A 13,463-nucleotide genomic window follows, 5' to 3' on the forward strand; every position below is an offset into this window, starting at 1 on the left:
AACAGTAATACAGAAGTGGAATACAAAGTTGTGGTGGAATTTCAGCAAGAAAGGGGTTATATTCATCCGATAAAGATAACCAAAGCAATAGAGGAAGAGATAGGGAAAATCAAAACGGCCAGAATCATGAACAACAGAAAAGTGATAATTCAAGCTATCAGTGAGGCACAACAACAGAAGATAATCAAAATGAAAACTCTGATGGGAGAACGAGTTAAATCACATATACCAGGTTTTATGGCAAGGTTGAGAGGAGTAATCTCAGGAGTTCCACTTGAAATGACAATGGAGGAGGTGAAGAATGAAATCAAAGGAGGGAAAATAACAAATGCCACCAGGATTAAAAGTAGAAGAGAAGGGGAACTCAAAGACACTATGGCTGTGATATTGCAGTTTGAAAATAACATGCCAGAAAATATACAGCTAGGATTTATGAACTATAAAGTTAGAGAGTACATCCCGAAACCGCTCAGATGTTTTACCTGCCAAAGAATGGGACACATTGCAAAAGATTGTAAGGGAAAAATTAGATGTGCAAGATGTGGAGGACCACATGAATTTGGAAAGTGTGACAAAGACGCCAAAATCAAATGCTGTAACTGTGGTGGTGAGCATAGTGCAGCCTATGGTGGATGTATAGTTCAAAGGGAAGCTAGAGAAGCCCAGAAAATAAAGATAACAGAAAGAGTTTCTTACGCAGAAGCATTAAAAAGAATAAAGAAAGATAGTAAAAGAGGAATGAGGCTGGGAGAAGCAGATCAAAGTTACACTTCTCAGAACACAAATCAAGGAATGAATGGTCAGAGACAAATACTAATGCCAACAACAAATACAAATAATACATGTTTACATAAATGTAAAATAGAGGAAAATACAATGATGGTGAAAAAAGAAAACTTTGTAGCATTTATATGTCATGTTATTAATGTTACAGTCCAAATGAAGAAGAAAAGTGATAAAATAAAAGAAATAGTAACAGCAGCAGGGAGATTCCTAGATATGAAAGAAATTCAAGCAGATCAAATACATACCATTTTGAGTGCCACTGAAATAACAGAAAATGGTCAGGATTAGGATACAAGCTTTATTGATGGTCATTCATATTCTACAATGGAATGCCAGAAGTATAATAGCTAATGGACAAGAATTTAAAAAGTATATTTATGAATTAGAAGTAATACCAGATGTAATATGTATACAAGAAACATGGTTAAACTCAAACTTGGATTTTAAAATTCCTGGATATAATATAGAAAGACAGGATAGAAGTAATGGTAGTGGCGGAGGATGTGCCACTTTAATTAAGGAAGGAATTGCTTACAAGAAAAACTCATTAAATAAAAAAATAGAATGTGTAAATATAGAAATATTTAATTTAAGGAAACAAGGAAATATTAAAATCATTAATTATTATAATCCGTGTAAAAATCTAGATAATGAAATATTTAAGGAAATAGGGAAAATACATAGAAGAGAAGTTTGGTGTGGAGATTTTAATGCTCACAACAGTCTATGGGGTAGCAAGAAAACGGATCATAATGGTGAAATAGTGGAAGAATTAATGGATGAAAGGTCATTAGTTTGTCTTAATAATGGAAAAGGTACAAGAATAAATATAAATAAAAATTCAATCTCATGTCTAGATATTACATTAGTATCTGACTGTCTTGTTAGTGCATGTGAATGGGATGTAAATGGGGAATCTACACTAGGGAGTGATCACTTTCCAGTGAGTACAATAATTAATGATAATATAAATAGACAAGAAGAGTTTACATTAATAAGATGGTGCTTTAATAAAGCTGATTGGTTTAAATTTAAAACAAAATGTGAAGAAACAAGACATATAGTAACATTAAAAGGTAATATTGAAGAGTGTACAAATCAAATAGTAGAAAATATTCTAAATGCTGCAAATTACAGCATACCAAAAATAAAAGTGAAAGGTCAGAAGAAAGTAGTTCCTTGGTGGAATAATGAATGCAGTAAAACTATTAAAGATCGTAATAAAGCTTTTAAAATACTACAGAAAAATCTAACAATCGAAAACCTTATTGATTATAAAAGGAAAAGAGCAAAAGCTCGGAAAACTATAAAGGATGCAAAAAAGAAAACGTGGAGAGACTATTGTTCATCAATAGGTTCAGAAGTTAATTTACAGAATGTGTGGTCAATGTTTAGAAAAATGACGGGGAAAAAGAACAATGTCAATATTCCATCCTTAGTCAGAGGACAGGAGGTATTGGTTTTAAATAAAGATAAGGCAGAGTTATTAGGAGAGACGTTTGCGGCAGTTCATAGTGGTGATCACTTGACAAATACCCACAGAAGGCAGATGATTCAAAAACTTGGAAATCATAAAAACTCACTAGAAAAATGTCAAAAATATATGTCAACATTGGATATGAATATAACCATGAAAGAAATAAAAACAGTATTGAAAGGGACAGGGTATTCAGCTCCAGGGGAAGACCAGTTATGTTACGCTATGTTTCGACAGATTCCGGAAGTAACACTGAAATTAATATTAGAATTATTTAATAAAATATGGAAAGAAGGAACAATACCAAATAGTTGGAAAAGGGCAATAATTTTACCATTTAATAAGCCAGGTAAAGATCCTTCCTATCCAAATAATTACAGACCAATTGCTCTTACTTCCCATTTAAGTAAATGGATGGAGAAAATAATGGTTAATAGATTAGGATACTATCTTGAGAAGAATAATCTAATAAATGGATATCAATGTGGATTCAGAACTGGAAGATCAACAATAGATGCTCTAACTAGAGTCAGTAATGACATAGAGAAAGCTTTAAAAATGAAGGAAATAATGATTATAGTATTTTTTGACATAGAAAAAGCATATGACTCACTATGGAAAGAAGGATTACTTATAAAAATGAAACAGATGGGAATAGGTGGGAGAATGTATAATTGGATAGCAAATTTTCTACTAAATAGAAAAATAAGAGTAAAAATTGGGAATGACTATTCAAATGAATATAATGTTGAAAATGGAATACCACAAGGTAGTGTAATTAGTCCAATTTTATTTAATATTATGATCAATGATATTTTCTATGAAACTGATAAATGTATAAAATCTGCACTATATGCAGATGATGGGGCCATATGGATGAAAGGGAAAAATATTAAACATGTAGAAAATATTAAAAAAGCAATTAGTAAAGTTGAAAAATGGTCTTATGAATGGGGTTTCAAATTATCAGCAACCAAATCTTGCTATATGGTTGTCACAAAGAAGAGAAATATTAATATAGAAACAATAACATTATATGGACAGACTTTAGAAAGAGTAACAGAATATAAATATCTAGGTTTATGGTTGGACAGTTCTTACTCATGGAAAACACATATAGATAACTTAGAAACCAAATGTAAAAAAGTTATTAATATATTAAAGGCTGTGGCTGGAAACAATTGGGGGGCAGATAGACAGTCATTATTAAGCATATACAGGGCTCTAATGAGAGCAATAATAGATTATGGCAGCATTATATATGGAGCAGCAGCTAAAACATCATTACAAAAAATAGAAAGATTACAGTGTAGGGCTTTACGAATATGTACAGGAGCAATAAAAACAACACCTATTAATGCTCTATTAATTGAAAGTGGGGAAACTCCACTTGAAATGAGGAGAATTAAATTAGCTTTAGCATATTGGATGAAAATTAAAAGTAATATAGATAATCATGTGAATTCAACTATTCTGCAAAATTGTTGGGAATATGTGAAGTTCCAAAGTAATGGATTTGGATGGATGGTTAGGAAATGGATTAAAAAGTATAGACTAGAAGACAAGGAAATAGCTCAATTTAACCCAATTAGCGTTATTCCTCCATGGCTAATACCTGAGGTTAATGTAGATTTGCAAATCAATACAATGAAAAATGATTGGAATATAAATGAAATAGGGATAAAAACTGATATTTATTTAAGAACTACATATAATAATTACCTTAAAATTTATACAGATGGTTCTAAAAATCTAAAAGGTTATGTGGGTATAGGAATATATATCCCAGAGTTTAAAAAATGTATTCACAAAAGAATATCAGATCAATTGTCGGTATTTACAGCAGAAATGGTGGCAGTTATATTAGGCTTGCAATGGGTGGAGGAGATTCGACCAATCAGGGTGGTGGTGTGCACAGACTCTAAAGCAGTAGTGGAAAGTATTAAGGGAGAAGGAAATAATAGAAAAGATTTGGTATTAGAAATTCATCATATTTTATTTAGACTATATAGGGGTGACATTGATGTTTGGTTTTGTTGGGTGCCGGCACATGAAGGAGTAAAAGGCAATGAAAAGGCAGATAAATGAGCTAAAAGGGCTTTAGAGGGGGAAATAACGATTTCAATTCCTTTTGGAAAAGGGGAAGGGAAATCACTTATTAAAAGTAAAGAAATGGAGGAATGGCAAAAAATATGGAACGAAGATAGGAAAGGAAGAAGATTATATGAAGTGCAAAAGTCAGTTCGAATTCGAAACATTAATGAAAGAAACAGAAGAGAAGAAACAATAGTTAGTAGATTAAGAATAGGTCATACCTACTTAAATGACATGCTTTACTTAATAGGGAGGAAAAATTGTGAGAAATGTGGTGAAAAAGAAAATGTAGAACACATACTGATGAACTGTAAGTTATATGAACACGAAAGGGAAAAATTAAAGAGAATAGTTAGAAGTATAGGGCATGAATGGAATCTTAAAGGAATATTAGGAAATGAAGGAAACATAACAGATATTCATAAACTAAGGAAAGCATTGTTTTTGTATCTTAAGAATACAAAATTAAAAAATAGAATCTAATAGATGTGAAGTAACGCTGCTACACACTCATGTACAGTAGGTGGCGGTATGCACCTTAAAGTTGCTTGTGATCCGCCATAATAGAAGAGAAGAAGAAGAAGAAGAAGAAAAACATTGGGAGGTAGTCAGCCAATGACGTTTCACCCAGAAGGAAGTAATCACACACGGAAATGACGTCTATTCAGAGCAAATGTGTCAACGGCAGAGGTGAGTGTGGTCTTATGAAATGAATTAATTTCAGCCTAAATTTTATTTAACTTGTTTTTGTTTGGACTTTTTTCTACTAAGAACACCAGTGTCTGTGTTTTGCGTGTTTCTAGTCAGAGGGACTGTCCTTCTGGGCAGTTTTTGCTTAACGGTGTTTGGAGCCAACATGGCGAACTGCGTTAGAATAATTTATATTTAACTGTAATTTATCTGAACAAAGTGATGCGTAAAGTACTGGACTTAAAATAAACACCATACCATTCAGAAAGGTTCGCTTTTTAATCCGGCATACATTAGACCTGCGAAGTCATTTTAATTGTCTTTTTAAAATTTAAAGTTGACTGGCTGCTACTGTGGTCCAGCCTAGATCTGAGTAGTCCTGCTTTACTCATGTTTTCACCGTTTGTAAGGACGTAAGAAGGACACGACAGACCAAACCTCTCACTTTTTATAAATGGTGTTATGTGTCTTTTTTTCAAGATTGCTATTAAAAAAGAAGAAAACAATCTAGGTTTAGTGGATACTTTTTTTTTTTTTTTTACCTAGGATATTTAGCCACAGTTTTACTTAGCAAAGCGTAGTTATGGCAACAACAAAGTACAACTTATTTGTCCTAACAGCATATATTAAAAAGGATCATAACCCTACCAGTTGCTTATATTATTTAAATGTAAACCAAGCTGTTAACAATTAACCATCATATCAATATTAATAAACTGATGATAATAAATGGAAATCATGTTTGCAAAGAAATGCAGTACATCCACGCAGCTTTTATTTTGAGACATAGCAGCCAGCTGCTGTTCCTTATGCAACAGGTGGGGCTCCCTATAAAAATCCCTATAAAAAGTTGAAATGAGTTAACACATCAAGTCAGAAAGTGAACATTAAGGGCATTTAAGAAACCCTGCCTTTCCTTCTATAGTTTGGAAATGTTAAAAGGAGCACTACAGAAACCAATTGCTCTTGCTGATGTAATCCATTAAAATAGTTTGACGGCATCAGTATTTTTAATTTAAAATTTTCTTTTGACTTTATAATTCTTAATTTAATCAATTTGTATTATGCCGACGAAATCCAACTCTGTAATTGAAAAAAGACTGTACTTTATTTACTTTCCTTGGGTTTAGAATAGAATAGAAAATCCCTTTATTGCCCCACAATGGGGGAATTGTAAACTGAAATGGGTTTACTTAGAACTCCAATATTGTTTAAAGGAGAATTCCGGTTTTTAACACTTTTAGCCCATTTTCTGTAGTGTCCAGGATGAAATCGAATGATCGACACCAAAATTTTGACAATTGGTCCTGTCTCTGCTTTTTGGCTCATGCATAATCCCCCCCTGGCTGCTTTAGAATGGCTTCCATTGTGCATGTCCGATAATGTCCTTAAAACAACCTTAAACGTACTTTTTTAAAAATATGCTACTCACCGTGTCGTCAGCGCTGTTCAATGACGTTCCAAAAAAAGTTTCGTAAAGAAAAAACGTTCCTGTAGTGTTTTATTTAGCATTTTGTAAATCCCATTGAGTTCTGTTGGAATAGTCAATATTCCGCTGCCACCGGAAACGGAAATGGGGCCTGTTTACACAGTTGTAGTCTTTTCGCTTCACTCTGTGTACTCCGACGTCGAGGTGCTAACGTCTCTGTTAAACACTTTAAAAAACTCTGAAAATGGAATACGAAAGGTGGATTCTTGATTCTCGACGTCGGAGTACACCGAGTGAAGCGAAAAGACTACAACTGTGTAAACAGGCCCCATTTCCGTTTCCGGTGGCAGGGGAATATTGACTATTCCAACAGAACTCAATGGGATTTACAAAATGCTAAATAAAACACTACAGGAACGTTTTTTCTTTACGAAACTTTTTTTGGAACGTCATTGAACAGCGCTGACGACACGGTGAGTAGCATATTTTAAAAAAAAGAACGTTTAAGGTTGTTTTAAGGACATTATCGGACATGCACAATGAAAGCCATTCTAAAGCAGCCAGGGGTTGATTCTAAATGAGCCAAAAAGCAGAGACAGGACCAATTGTCAAAATTTTGGTGTCGATCATTCGATTTCATCCTGGACACTACAGAAAATGGGCTAAAAGTGTTAAAAACCGGAATTCTCCTTTAATAATACAATTCTACTTTGAACCACAAGAGGGGGCTATTAGAAAGGACATGACTGGCAGTAAAAGTTAAAATGGATATTTTCTTAAATGTCTTAAAATATTCTTAACAGAAAAACCATCTCCATGGTTCATTATTTGCTATAAAATTATGTTCGTTTTTTTTCCTCTTTCAGATTACCTCTAATCCAAAGCAGTGTGCAGTGATGTGGCCTGTAGTTTGGACTGCGATGCGCACCTATGCGCCTTACGTCACCTTTCCTGTAGCTTTTGTGGTCGGCGCTGTGGGCTACCACCTGGAGTGGTTCATTAGAGGGACCCCTAAACCTCGGGAGGAAGAAAAAAGCATCTTGGAACTAAGGGAGGAAAGAAAGCTGCAGGAACAGTTGGGAAAAGACAGCACTCAGGTGCTTAGCCTGAAAGAGAAACTGGAGTTCACACCTAAAGCAGCTCTCAACAGGAACAGAGCTGAGAAGAGCTAACTCGTGTCATTGTGACAGACTTGTGTTTTGCAGTTTTTCACCAGGAGCAAAGTGCTCTAAGGGTAGAACCCATTGTTCTACTCACCTGAATGTCACTTTTTCACTTATCATTTCCAAAAATTAAACCAAACATACCCTTTCAACTGCTTTAGATCAGGTAAACATCTCTTGTATAAGTGAATACGCATGATTTGAAAATGCAGATAGATCAAAATTTTAGCAAAGCCACTGTAATAACCACCTATTTATTAGACCTTAGGGTCTTTCAGTATTGATCTAATTCTGCATGTACAAATACATTTATTGATTTATTCACATCATACTACATCAATATGACCCAGGTTTTGTTTTGACTTTGTTTTTAAGTCACTCAAGTTGCTTTTAATTGCAATTTTTTTCTGGATAACTTTTTCTAAATGTGAATAATTAAGGAGTACGGTAATTATGTTGCAGGAAGTGAAAAAGTTCTCTGTTGATCATTTGGTCCCATAAGGCCTTTAAAGGTATGTGTCAAAATAAGCCAGCAATACAGCCGTTTTCTCAAGATCTCTAATCTTTTTAGGAGTAGGGTCTTCGTAACCTGAACATAATGCTTTCATTTTAGAAAGTGTGGATGGTTAGTCTACTCCAAATGTGTTAATTGTGTGTCAAATAAATGATGTTAAATAAAGGATGTGCTTATAAGTGGAGCTGCTTTGCCTTTTTGAAAAATCATCATTGGTTATAAGACTCGGCACTATAAAAAACAAAGAAAGGAAACTGAACAATTCTCATTTAGCTTGGAAAGGAAACTTATTCCTGGAGGGAATTCACATAGTCATTCATCTTTGCAATGTTGAAGGATTTCAAACATGATTCAAGAGAAGAATCTTGATTCAAACCAACACAGGCTGTAGATAAAGTTTCAGAACGACCTTAGCTTCACCTTTACAACCAGATAATTATAATTACTTTTTTAGTGACTGTTTACAAAGTAGGGTTTGCATTAGTTCTTCACATTTTATACTCCTGAAAAAAAATCCAAAGAAACTATTCACCCCATGAAGACACCTGCTTTATAACCCTAACACCCGTGTGTAGGTTATTCTCAGTATGAAAAGTGTTTTACTGTAACCAAACACTGTAATAGATCAAAGAAGATAGCAGAGAAATAAAGTTATGGAAAAGTTAAAAGGGAAATTGGATTGTAAGAAAGTATGGTTCAATAGCAGCACGTTCCAAGACTTAGACATCCACCTAAACTGCAAGTTTAACAAGGAAGGTGCTCATTATAGACACAGTCCAGAGGCCCTTGGTAATTCTGGAAAAAACTGCAGAATTCCTAAAGCTCTGATGGCAGAATCTGCTGACAGTGCATCTTTTAGCAGAACACATCATATGTCTTTTATGAAAGGTTAGTAAAAATACAATAGTTAAAGGAAAGCAGTTTAAAATCCCATTCACAGTTTGTAATTAGCCTTTAGGGGATTTGGCTAACTTAAGAAAGAAGGTGCTCTGATAAAATTCAGGGTGGAGTTGAACTTTCTGTCCTCTAACAAAATGTGATGAGCAGGGAGTATTCTGTATCCCCACAGTGGAAACAAAGTGGAATCACATGCTGTGAGGACTTTTCAGCAGTGGCACATATGCAGATAAGAGGAGTGGAGCTAACTATATGATAATCCTGTAAAAAGTACGAAAATATTCACACGGAGTGAAAAAAGCGTTCTCTGCGTCTCCTTGCTTCATTTCGATGTCTCCTTCTTGCGACAATTAACCGCTGCCATGTGTGCGCAATTACGCATACAGACCATTTGCACCTTCTTTTGAAACATAGAGTCAGATACTGTTAGCAAAATTGCTTTCAGGTTTGATAAATCACTTTGCGAGTGCTAAATTAATATATTTACATGTTCTCCACCCACAAGACGCAGTTTTGCGTGTAAACGCCCCATACTGCATATTCATTGCAGAAAAAGTACTAAATGGATAAGAGGCGCCATTTAGCACGTTTTAAAGACCAAATCCTTTTAACACGCTGTTGATAGATCAGTTTGTACATTTTTTAGCGTGCGCAGTGAAATAGCTCACGTTTTTATACACGCAAACCTTTGATAGATCCGGCCCAGAGTGTACACAAAATAAAATTTATTTTGTACAGTCAATCTTCATGATATTTCCATTCCTTAAAGTGTATCAGTAGTCAAATATAAACTGTGGGAGAAAAAAAAAACATGTTGCAAAAAAAATGCATTGATATGGAAGTTCAGAGCATTAATATATATGATGCAAATATGCAATAGTTTTGGTTTGGTGTTTGTCAGCGTGATGCAGAGTCTGTGACATGATTTAGTTTTCTCAACAGTTTAGCTGTCTGATGGCGGTGGGGAAGAAGCTGTTTCGTAATCTGCTGGCCCTGCATTGAATGCCCCAAAGCTTCTTCCTAGAGGGGAGCAGAGAGAATTGACAGGTTTGCATGAAAGCATATTAATGTTTAAGAATGACATAATCAAAGTTCAGACCTAAACTACTACAAAAAAGATCCCCTCCATCAAATCAGTTTGAGTGGGCTATCTCACTAACAAAAACATGTCAGTGGCTGTGCGAGGATGTGTAGAAATAGTCTAAGAGAGCTGTTAATCTGCCTGCATCTAAAGATGGAGGTTCAAAGGATTAACATCATACTTTTTAGATTTGTATCTATAATAATAATAAAACAAAAAAATATTGCTTTTCCTTGTTCTAGATAAATATTCACAATTTTTCATTAAAGTCAGGCTTATATTATGCTAGTCCACTAATGTGTGCTTACTGAGGGTTTACTTTTTTTTTTTTAAAGAAAGATCACCATTTTATCTAATAATGGCAGCAGTTTCCTTGGACTTCTGTAGCTGAATAAGTATTAAGATGTTGCTGAGACAAAGCATTTAGTTGGCAAATATAAAAACAAAGCAAACTTGCTGTGGATTGTTTCTTGTTTATTATTTCTGCTATAGAGCAGCCTTTTAAATGATTCAGGTTTAAATCCTGACATTCAACATCACAACAAAAAAAAGTCAAAAAAAAAAAAAGCATCTTTTGTTTAGTTTTCCCCCTTTATTCTTTCTTTCTTTCTGATGACTTCAAAAACTGGTTAGAATTAAAGTTAATATGCGATCTGACATTTTATATGCTGGTAAGAATCCACATTTTCAGTCAGGACCATTTTTATGATCTTCATCGTTAAAGCTAAACGAGGTCAGGAAATAAAAACTAATTGGAATTAGTCACAGGCTGAAGCAGGCAAATGAGACAAATGAGCAACAAAACTGATTCCACTGTTTGAGGTGTAAAGTTGGTCCCAGACTGGTTCTGTGGTAATAAAATAAAAGCGGTCTGCTGCCTTTGCGGTGTGCCAGGATATGTTCTGCTACATTACCCTGCCAGCTTGTGAAATAGGAGAGATTATGAAGCCCAGACTTACACTGGCACCACAGTAGTAAATACTGCACTATCTGCAGACATCTAAAGCTCTTTCACCTCTGCTCCAACGTTTGCTGTCAGTGAAATGACCCACTCCACTCCAATGATTTTGGGCGAGACACTTTTGAAGAAAGCAATTACTTAAGGCTGGAGGAAGTTTGCATTGAAAAAGGCACAGAGTGAAGATGTAAAAGGTAGCACTCAGAGTTACAGTGAGTGTGTTGTGTGAAAAGTGTGTGTCCTCCTGGGAACAACCGGAGGACAGGTCATTCACGTAACAATGGCCCCCAGCTCCTCAGAACGGGACAGTACTGTGGGAACGGAGCACCGAGGCTCCTGGGAAATGAGGGGGGTGTTAGCTATTGTTCCTGATGTAGGATGGGGATAATGGGTGTGGGTGATGCTGGCTGTTCTTTTTTTATTTCATGCTGCTCGAGAAGGTCCAATCCAACATCCTGAATGGACAGGCTGGAGACGGTGTTCTGAACAATAGAGCTGTCTGCCTGCTGGATGGGCACCACATCCCTTTATCAGATACCTACACACACATTCACAGCCCTATTTCTATGGCCGTCCCATGTAGACCTTAACTCATCTTAACCTATATCAGTCAAAATGTCTTTTCTAAAAACTGTCTCTTTCAAAGATAAATCTATTTGCCCACAAAGAAAGACAACGTTGAATACAGCAAAAATGAAGCCACACCATTAACCTGGAATGTGTCATAAATTTCTACATATTTGAAACCCTGTTTCAAGGTCATCTATATAATACTACATTAACTGTTTTTCTATAAAAGTCCAATTTGTTGTGCAAATTCTCTTACCAAAGACTAGGGTGTGTAAATGCACTTAAAGTATACTAGTTGTATACTTAAATAAGTGAGGATACCTTCAGTATATCTAATAGTTTTAAATAGTTTTATATATATATAGATATATATGTATATCTATATATATATAGATATGTATATCTATATATAGATAGTTTTATATATATATATATATATATATATATATATATATATATATATATATATATATATATATATATATATAAAAACAGGGAATTCTAGAAGTTTACTAAAATTTCATTTATATTGTAAAATGAAAAATTTTGCTTACTAAATAATTTAATGTGAACAGGGCTCCAATCTCCTCAACTTATTCATAGTCATTTTAAGAGCTGTGTACATTGGAACAGGTTATATCATACATGTTTTATCATACCTCATCCAAAATATTTAGGTTACCCTGAGCTATTTTCTATATTTATGCTGCTATAGGGTTAGGCTGCAGGAGGACATAGGGACTACTTTTCCTCATTCTGCTTCACTCTATCTGTATAGATAGAATTGAGATGACATCACACATCCGAGTGTAACCTAGCGGCGATCACCAGCATCCTAGGAGGGGCAAACATAGCAACACAGATAGTAATCTCAGAATATTTACACGTGGTTTTAGTCATAAAGATTTATGAATACCAAGAAAACCTTCTACCAAAAGATGAGGGCAGATATGAGAAAAAAATGACCTCTAAACCACCAATGCCAGGCTACGGCTGGCACAGGCTAGCTATAGAGGGTAACTGGGGAGAAAAAAAACTGAGCACTGCAGCCGGTGGAGAGGCTACGAGTGACCATGGATTCAAAAAAGTTCAGACTTCTCCCGACTTCACCGCCAATACGCTCTGCCATTACAGTAGACACACAAAGTATGGATACCAAACTTCTCACTGCTGTTCTGGGTGCTAATAACATTTTGGAGAAGCTTCAGCAGCAGTACTGTGATCGCAAATATCAGATTTATAGTCCGCACACTGCAGATATGTTGGAATCTGTGCTTAAAAGTCAGCCAAACCCATTTGCAAAGGGACAGATAAAACCTTTCAATAGACCAAACATTACCCACCACATATCTGACTCAATCACCATTTAAAACAACTAAACATTCCATTATGAGTTCAAGCAAGCTTGAACATCTAACTTGAGCTCAAACTCCAAGATGGCTGCCTTATATAGAAGCAAATATTTTCAATCATGTCTGCAGTAAAATATCTTTACATACCATCTTATACTTTCAGTGATATGTAGCTACAGTGCTACAGTATAAAGAATGAAAGGCTGAGGCATATATTTATATCAGTTAATATTTGAAGCAATTCTGTCGAAGTTAGCCTGCAATATTTATCAAATATCTCCACAGTTTTTTTATTTACAGTTAGTTTTCTTTGTTATTTTTTTTTATTTGAAACTGGAACATGCTTATTTTATATATGTTCCTTTTCCAGATCTAAACTCTGATTAAATAATGAGGGTAACACGGCATAAGTAGACACTTGCACTTGTTCCCTGTTCCTGGTTCATAAAATA

General features: G+C 34.9%; 1 protein-coding gene across 1 annotated transcript; it reads left to right on the forward strand.

The window, feature by feature from the left end:
- Positions 1-4,964: 4,964 nt before the first annotated feature.
- smim12 (small integral membrane protein 12) lies at positions 4,965-7,933 on the forward strand. Its single transcript, XM_038286836.1, has 2 exons — positions 4,965-5,047; positions 7,343-7,933. The coding sequence occupies exon 2, from the start codon at positions 7,373-7,375 to the stop codon at positions 7,646-7,648; it is 276 nt and encodes a 91-aa protein (XP_038142764.1). The 5' UTR covers positions 4,965-5,047; positions 7,343-7,372; the 3' UTR covers positions 7,649-7,933.
- Positions 7,934-13,463: the final 5,530 nt, after the last annotated feature.

This window comes from Cyprinodon tularosa, unplaced genomic scaffold (assembly GCF_016077235.1).
Source record: "Cyprinodon tularosa strain WSP-4 unplaced genomic scaffold, ASM1607723v1 ctg230, whole genome shotgun sequence".
NCBI lineage: Eukaryota > Metazoa > Chordata > Actinopteri > Cyprinodontiformes > Cyprinodontidae > Cyprinodon > Cyprinodon tularosa.